The sequence below is a fragment of the Typha angustifolia genome, chromosome 10 (assembly GCF_048772165.1).
Source record: "Typha angustifolia cultivar Huaian chromosome 10, ASM4877216v1, whole genome shotgun sequence".
In the NCBI taxonomy this organism is placed as follows: domain Eukaryota; kingdom Viridiplantae; phylum Streptophyta; class Magnoliopsida; order Poales; family Typhaceae; genus Typha; species Typha angustifolia.
In genome coordinates this window covers 2,609,341-2,618,670 of record NC_133248.1, presented here as the reverse complement: position 1 = coordinate 2,618,670, position 9,330 = coordinate 2,609,341, and the positions used below count along the sequence as shown (strand labels likewise).

Here is a 9,330-nt window from a genome sequence, read left to right as displayed (position 1 = left end):
TATGCAAAGTAAAGATATTTTATTTTTAAAATAATAAAAATACCATTAATATGTTGAAGATATTTTTGTAATATTTTAATATAATTAACCTAACCCATAAGTTTAGTTAGATTTAACTTACTGATCTAATGACACTGTGTTTTCTGTATATATTCGGTAAATTATAGAGCTCGAGTTACAAATAGGGAAAATATAAGTGTACCCTATTTTGTAAAAAGATAAGGTGTTATATGCAAATTTTCTAATTTTTTCTTTTTAAAAGGGGTGGTTGATTCATGGTGGCCGATTAAATAGATAAAATTTTAATGGCTATATTTTTAGTAGTTTAGCAGACGAGAATGATAAAGATACTCAGCTAAGAGTGTTGTTCTTTTCATCTTTAACAGCTTAAATTGATTAAATTTTAATGGTTCTTTAGCTTCAAGGGGTTTTTCACATAATTGCCACCTAAATTTTTTAGAATATCATAATTTTGATTTTTAAAATATCAGAATTAATTTTTAATAAAATATATGTAAATAAGTAAAATAATACCCCTGTTTTCAAGTTAAGAGTAGAGTGTAAAATATTTATCAACAATGTTTGTCTCATATAAAATAATATATATATATATATATATATAAAAATGATATTTTTGAAAGACCACAACGATGATTATGTAAATATCCCTATTTTCCAAGGGCCTAAAGACAAATAACAAGGGTTCTAAAACGTATTTGTATGCAAGGGCATATATGCAAATATAAACTTTGGTGATGTATTCATGTGAATAAAAGATTTTATAAGGGTATTAATGAAAAAAAACTTTCATGACTTCCCTTGCAAAAGACCTCTCTTTCTCTTTCTCTCTCTCTCTCTCGTTAAATTTTCCTTCAAAGGAACCAACTTTTTCTGATCAAAAGTTTTAACTCCTCACATCATGGTCGAGTAAAACATAAAGCAAAGGCCAACTCCACCACTCAACTCTCAAGCATGAAGTGGGTCTCTATATCTCAGGCATGGGATCTTTGATCTCCCTGCGCTAATCCAAGTAGAACCCACTTCCTTTTACTTTTTGTTTTTTTTTTTTTCTTTTCCTAAATGTTGTTTTTTTCCGCTAATATTGCCGGAGTTTGAGCTTCTTAGGCTCTAGGAATGAAGAGGGCTCTAGCTTAAAGATGGGTTCTTGCGCTTCGCATCATAAGGACCCCGGTGTTGCTATGGGCTTCCGGACGGGTATAGGTGCTAAGGCTAAGAGGTTCTTCGTTTCTTCACCAGCCAAGGAGAAACCCATGAATGACGGGGAAGACCCAGTTGGTGGCTTTGATCTTAAGGGCGTGCCTGTGGAGTCTGGCTTGGGTTTTAAGAGCCCAGTGTTTGGTATGATCTTTTCAAAGTTTGGGGCTTTACTGTTTTTTTTTTTTAATTAATTCCTTTCCTTTTGTTTGCTTTGAAGATGGTGTCTTTTGAAATTTTTTTTTTGTTTTTGTTAAAAGGAGTTCCTTTTTGTTTCTCTTCATATAACCGCATATATTAGTGAGTTGAAAAAGTTTATGCGGGTTTCTTTTTTATAATAATTTTCTTCTGGAAGTATGGCCTGATAAATATTGATGTTTAATTCTGCCCTACAACTATAGTTTCTATATAGTTTTAAAGGAAAAGCAGGTCAATTTTACATATTTGGTGATTTATGTTCTAATTGTCTTAGAGTTTGGGTGATAAAGATATTGAATTCCTGGCTTTGGTATACTGTTTTAGATAGTGATGCCTGAGCTTAAATTATTTACACATATTTTGTTTACTTTGTAGAACTGCAAATTGTTGTAAGAAGTCATTAGGATGCATTAATTGATTATGGTATATGGATACCAATGAACTTTTCGGGAGGTTCTTAAATATTTGTATTGAAGTATGTGGCACCCGGAAGTTTGATTGTTGCTGGTGTTTTACCAACCATGATTATAACTGATGTTTATGAACTATGACTGTCGCTGATGTTTACCAACTATCAAGGGGTGTCATTTATCTCACTTACTTTCAATGAATCTCCTTTAGTCCTTTTTCATATATTAGGATCTTCATGATCAAGATACAAGAAAGAGAGGATTATTTTTTATCATTTGTTTAATTAGTACCGTTTATTATTGTGAGCTAATTTTGATTTTAGTTAGTTATTATGTTTTTGTACTTCAGCTAAAAATAGACTTAAATGCTATTTTACTGAAGTACCTTGTGTGTTAGAGTGAGGTTTCCATACTATTGTCCTTTAAAACATCATATGCTTGTCAGTCCAAAAATCAATTATTTGAATAGTTCCTACTGGATGTACTGATATTTATTATCCAAGGAAAGCTTGAGGCCTATTAGAATCTCCTCAAGCAATGCTAGTCTTACAAATACAAGTAGACTGATCGTATGGAGGTGTTGAGTAATATGATGGGAATTCATTGACTAGGTTTGTGTTGTCTCTGTTGTTATTATTTAATGGAATGTGGTTATTTCCTATGACAGATAGCCTTGTTGACCATTTTCAGTAGCATTCTTGAGCTTTCCAAGTTTAGTTTAACTTTCTTCTACAAGTGCTATTTAGGCTATATTTTGTTTGTCATCCTTTTTCTGACAGTTTTGGTGATTTTTCTCATTCTCCACCGCTTTACATCGAAAAGAAATTTTGTTTTCTGGATTTAAAACTTTGGCCTTAGGCATTCCTCATTGTACTACCATCATCCTGTTAGACAACTTGTCTTTTCTGGAATGTGTATCTTACATGATAGACCTACTTAAAAGTAAAAATTACGTTTTGTGATATGTGGATGTATATGTGATGTTTATCAATTTTCTAGTGGTTACTTGCTAACTTCCATTATTGACATAGAAAATTTTCTAGCAGTTAGATTAGAAAAATTAAGAAATTATGGTAGAAGGTTAAACGAATGCTTCCACTTTGCTGCTCCTACCTTATTAGGATAACATAGAACATGCTATGTTTAGTTCAATTAAGGTATTATTAAACATAGTGATATCTGTTGAGTTGTTGAGTTCTTAACTTGACAATTACTTCAAGATACATCCTGTCTGTTATGAACTAGATCTGGACCGATTTGGACGTAAGAAAATTATGAAAATTTATATGAAAGTAGCATCAGAAGTTAGGGTTCTAATGGATTTGGTTTTATGAGAATCCGACATCTGGATGAAAAGATAATAATAAAACAGTGGAGCAAGGTCAAATAGGGCAGAATGGTAATTAATCGACATTGCCGTGGTCGTCGAAGGGTGGCAGACGGCCGAAAGGTAGGGTGGCTGTTGGTGGAGAAAGATGGCTAGGGTTTAGAAGATCGAAGTGTTTTTACGATTATAATCTACTCCTAAAAAGATAAAAACGATCTAACAGCTACGGTAAAAGATAAGGACGAAAATATTAACTTGGTACTAAACTTAGATTTCTTTAATGATAATTATCAACATATATTTACTCCTATTTGTAGGAATAAAAATCCCTACCAGATCGGATTTACATGCGGATTATCTGATTTATTTGAACTTCAAAATAATAAGATAAAGCTAACTAACTAACTTGACTCAATTCGACTTGATTCGACTTAACCCATGTGGTCGGATCGTAACATTGTCATAAGTTATGATAGAAATATGTTCATAATATTTAGGAATAAGGATTGCATGGATGGCCGTGTCGGCGACGTACCGGTTGGCACTTGCATTGGCGGCGTACCAGCACATGGCATGAGGGGTGCCGCATGGTGTCCCTCCTAATAGCTTTGCCGCTCACCATTGACCTCGTCGTCGAGCTACCCATCGCCAATCGTCGCTCGCCGCTCGTCGCTCGTTGCTTGCCGTCGCTGTCGCTTCGTCAGGTGCCCTAGCCTGAGAGAAAAGAGAGATCAAAAAAGCCGGACCCACAACTTAGGCTTTTAACCCTCCCTTTCTCTCTCTCTCTAGATCTCTCTTCTCTCTCGGGTGGGCTAGGGCACTCGACAAAACAACGGCGATGGCGAGCACGAGTGGCAATCGACGAGCGGTGAGCGATGGCAAAGGTGACTGTAAAGGTGAAGATGAGTATCCGTTACCTTTTTCTCTCCTTCCTTACAGCATGGCCGACAAGTGCTGGGTCGGCACGGTCTATGCCTGTGGCACGGCAATCGTTGAAGGATTATACATTTTATAAGCAAGTACTTAGAACTTAGAAATATCAGTAAACACCTATGAAGCACGGATACTTCGTTTGCCTCTCCGTACCGGTATCTGCTATGTATCGGATATGGCCAGAGGAGTATCCAAATAAAATAAAAAAAATCAACTTAATTTTTTCGATACAGCAGGATATGGCTCTGATATAGCTCTAATACATTTCTTGATCATTCAATCTTTTTCTTTTTTGTGTGCTAAATGATGATATAAAACATATATTTTATATCTATATACATTATAAGATTGTCTAATCCTTCATGATATTTTAAGGCTTTACTTATTTGATAATGAATTAAACATATAACTTAAAACCTATTTAAAAATCCAAATTAGTTGTCGACTAATAGTTGAATTAAGTTTCAATGTTTCACTAATATTTTATATTTCATATCAGTTTCTATTACAATATTATTCTAAAATTTTAGGCATGTAGATATTAAATATGTAGCTTTTTTTTTCTTTTCTTTTATCATTTATGGGATAATCATTTTTTACCATATGTTATATTAGTTGATAACAAATTGAAAATATATTAATTATTTATTTATTGGTGTATCCATGCCGTAGCCGTATCCTACTTTTAAGAATTTATTGTATCCCCGTATCCCGTATCCCGTATCCCGTATCCCGTATCCCGTATCCCGTATCTCGTATCCCGTATCCCGTATCCCGTATCCCGTATCCCGTATCCCGTATCCCGTATCCCGTATCCCGTATCCGTATCTATGCTTCACAAGTAAACCTTGACATAGGAAGGAAAGAGCATGTGATGTAGATGTCAAGGGTTCTGGCCTTTTTTATTTTGGCAAAAAAGGATTGATACAGATCCCTAAGGGCAGCTGGGCACTGATCTTCTTAAATTACATCTTCTCCCATCAAATACAGAAAATTATTCTTGAAAGAAGTAGTTGCCTTAAAATGGTTGTCTGACTCATATTTGTTTGTAGCCTCAGAATGCAGTCTGTCAGATTTTGATGAGAGTTAGATGATTGCAACAAAGAGGTTGATGCTTTGTTGTCCTAATCTTCCTTTGAAGATGTAAAATCGAGGCATTGAGTGCCTTTTCCTAGATTCTATTAGCAGTTTTGTCTTAGTTGTGCAGATGAAATGTAGGTTTAGAAGTTACATTTTTTTTATGAGCTTATTTATTTAGTTGATTAAATAGAGTGCATGACTTTATTTTCTTAAGAGAGTGCATGGCTTTCTAAAGATGGAAGGAGAAAAATAATTTAATAATCCTTTAAACAAAAGCAATTTAATAATCCTTTTATCCTTTTTATTTTGGCTTCATTGCGGACTGACTTCGGGTAGGATTTGACAACATACTTTGGTTGATAACTAACAATGGTCTCAAAAGGAAGAAGGTTCTGTTTTCTATTTTGTTTGTCCTTTTCTATTTTTACCTCTACTATATGGAGAGATTGATTGGTCCATTTAATTATCTGCGCATTTTGTTTGATTTACTATTATCTGACTTTCTTAAGACTTAAGAGAGAACGTTACTGCAAATATTCAATATCATCATTCTGTTTAGATTCCTTTTTCTTAGTTGCTTCACAAAAATAGTAAGCTCCAAGACATTGTGTCACCATTGAACAATGATTCCATGCCTTTCGCTTCTGACCTTTTCTGAGTTCAATCCTTTCAACTGATGATATATAATTCATGATGAAGCAGGTAGTAAGGAGGAAATCTTCTTCGACTCACGAGTATGGTTGGACTCTGACTGTGAGGACGATTTCTTCAGCGTCAATGGAGGTATATAAGACCATTGTAGCTTGCAGTATGCACTTTGTCATATTGCATGTCTGATTAATTCTTTGCTTCTTTTTTTTAAAAATCTTTTGTAGACTTCACCCCATCTCGAGGCAGTACTCCAAATTATCAATCAAGCACAAGAGTGATGCCTACATTAAGTGGGGCTATTTTGACTGGCAATGCCGACTCAAAATCTGAACCTTCCCCCACCTCTAGGAAGAAACTGGCTGACCTCCTTCTCGAAACTTTGCAAAGTGAGAAGTCACTCAATGAGCAAAACTTGGCTGAAGAGAAAGCATGTATTAATGAAAAGGCTAATGCATATGAAGTCAGTAGTAACCATACTCTGAAATCAGTAGATGCAACTCCCTACATCTCCATAGCCAGTTCTGTTTGCAGCAGTGAGGTGACTCCAGATAGAGACACCAAAAACAGGAAGGAGAAGACATGGAATACACTGCGATGTTGCTTGCCGAGTGTGGTTCAAACTTTTGGTTTCGATGAGAGGAGGTCGAAGAACCCTGGACCATGCACTGCCTAATAAAACTGCAGCGATGGACTTCGAAATGGACTACTGACAAGTAGCTGCTACTTGAGCTATCTTTTATATGAGTGATGTCCATAAGTAGCCATCTTCTTAGCCTTCATAAAACTATCTTGATACATCTGGGATGAGAAAATCTGTATAAAGAAAGAGATGCACATTCTGGGTCATATATTGTTGTTATTTTGTAACTCTCTTTTTTGTGTGATGCTATTTTGTAACTTGGCTAAATGAAAAGGCAATATAATGTTGAAGATGGTCAGGGACCTGAAGCATCCATTAGAAGGCAGTTCAAACTTTTTTGCATCTTAAACACCTTTATCTTCCACTAATGCAATTACAGAGTAACTGTTTCTGAGATGTTTGAGAGATAAAGAATTGTTAGGAACTACATAATGTTTTCTTTTATGCAACTAAAAGATCTTGCTTTTCTTGAAAGGTTGAATATGTTACAGGAAGGCAATTTAGTTTAAAATAAAATAAAGAATATATGTATGCTGAGAATGTTCATTCTGAAAAAATAGGAGTTGGATAAGGTAAAAAGTAGGTGGTAGTATGCTGTTGAATAGTTTCATATGGCCTCTCTACCTAAGAAAATCTAATTAATAAGTTAGATCTTGTGATCTTTAGACTCAGTGAAGGGTGAAAATCCTAGTGCAGTTATATTCATTCTTGTTCCTGCTTCAGATCTCTTCATTTTCTTGAGAGTAGTAATAGATAGTTTATGATATTTCTCCAATGGTAGAGAATTCTCAGGCATATTAGATTATGGACCAACAATGTATACTATAAGTGGACAGATGACAGAAAATAGGATGTGTGACCCACCATACTGTAATACTAGAAATATAGAATAAAATTTTACTAGCAATGTTTGAACTCATAAGAAAAATTAGGCTCTAGTACCATGTTAGATAACTATATTTACCTCAAAGGCTAATTTATTAAGTAATGAACCAATAATATATATAGCCACAGATAATTTCTAATGAATTTGTGAATTTGGCAGCTAAGGAGAACTCCTATCTAGCTCTAAGGAGACTTCAATTGTTTGCAAAACTAGATATGTGGGTGAAGTACCTTAATTCTCTTAGCACCGGTTCACTTATATAATAAGAATAAGCCTATTTATTCTTGTGTTGTAATTGTTTATATTACTCTAGTATAGTTTTTCACCATCCTCTCTCATATTATTTTATACAACTTTTAAAAAATAATTTAATAATAATCCACAACTACCATTTTGTCCTTAAATTAGACAATATTTAATTACACATCATCTCAATCACAATTGAGATTCTTTCTCTCTCTCCACTATTTCTTCTATTAAATATCTATCATCTCAGCTACAGTTTATGCTTTCACTCATCTATCTCTTCTTTTGAATATTAGTCATCTCATTTATTGAGATTTTTTTTTGAACTAGTAAATTTTGCAAAAATTAAAAAAAAATATTAAGCCCGCACACTTTTTTCACAATACAAGCTTATAACCTTCAATACACCGTAGTGAATGTTTATAACCTCGCATTACACCGTGGTGTATGCTTATAACCCTATATTAACCTACAATGCATATTTATTATTTTTAGTGTATGATTATTATATATTGAGTACAGGCTTATAACTTCGCATTACACTGCAATGCGAGCTTATAACTTTGCATTACACTATAGTGCAGTCTTATAATATTATATTAGCTCGTAGTGTCTTTTTATCTAATGCATGGTTACTTAATATAAAGATTGTGAAGTTATTTTTCCGCAACATGGACTTATAACCTTGCATTACCCTGCAATGCATAGATATATAGAGTATTTTAAGTCCGTAGTTTTAATAAAAAAATAATATTATTTTAGAAAAATACTATTTAGTACTACTACTTTAACATATATTCCTACTACTTTAACATATACTCAAGGTTATTTTCATCATTTGATATAAAACATCACCAATTTTTAATACAAATTTATTATTCTTTAATACTTTAATATTAACTTTTTGTCGTATCAAATGAGATTATTACTCCTTATACTAGTATTGCCTAAACATTACAATAGTTTATACTAGTGTTAGTCCCCTTCTTTTGATAATAAAAATTAGAATACTTATACTTATCCTACCCTTGTTCTACAAGTTAACGAGGGCTTTGATATTTTACCTACTTAGAAGTTTGAAGGGATAGATTCATTGCTATCCCTGAATTGTGATAGTTATGCTTTTAATATGCACTCATCTCTTCCATGTTATAGAAAAGAACTCACAAGGACATAATATTATTCTTGAAACTTATCTAAGATTTGAGTCTATAGCATTGACTCTAACAATATGGGATCCTCAAAATATTTATCCATGGCATTTAGTACCCAATCACAATTGATTGTAGCATTAAGGCTTTATTCTCATTCTCAATCACTTTCAAGAATTCATCAAAGAAAGAATATATACTATGCATAGGAAGTGACATGAATCCATACATGAATGATATTGACATCATCCATATCACCAAACCACTGCTCTTTACAAACTTATTTACCCAAAATAATTTACCTCCCAAATTTATTATCTAACATAACTATTTTTTGACATGTCAAATAAAAACAAATATATTTTTATCCCAAAATATTGATGAATTCTTCGACACTTAAAATTTACGTAGAATACTGATAAGTTCAGTGTTTCTTGGTTGGAATTATGAGGCGGCAACTGACGTGTTCAAAATAGACCAGCGTTGAAATTAATTTTAAGAGTGGGTTATTTCAGTAATTAATTTTATGATTCGGCCAGGTGGTCAAAAATTGAAAAAATTATAAAAAAAAGAATTAATTACATCTAAACCCC

The 9,330-nt window shown here is 33.4% G+C and overlaps 1 protein-coding gene across 2 annotated transcripts; it reads left to right on the top strand.

Annotated features, from left to right (window-relative positions):
• Window positions 1-843: 843 nt before the first annotated feature.
• Window positions 844-6,769, top strand: LOC140768324 (uncharacterized protein At3g27210-like). 2 transcript variants are annotated; one of them, XM_073108574.1, is made up of 4 exons: window positions 844-1,030; window positions 1,126-1,359; window positions 5,863-5,946; window positions 6,039-6,769. In XM_073108574.1, exons 2-4 carry the CDS (start codon window positions 1,158-1,160, stop codon window positions 6,485-6,487), a joined length of 735 nt encoding a protein of 244 aa, XP_072964675.1. In that variant the 5' UTR covers window positions 844-1,030; window positions 1,126-1,157; the 3' UTR covers window positions 6,488-6,769. The 2 variants fall into 2 exon arrangements, with proteins under 2 accessions (XP_072964675.1, XP_072964677.1); XM_073108576.1 differs by having other exon boundaries at window positions 845-1,030; window positions 5,866-5,946.
• The last annotated feature ends 2,561 nt before the right edge of the window (window positions 6,770-9,330 follow it).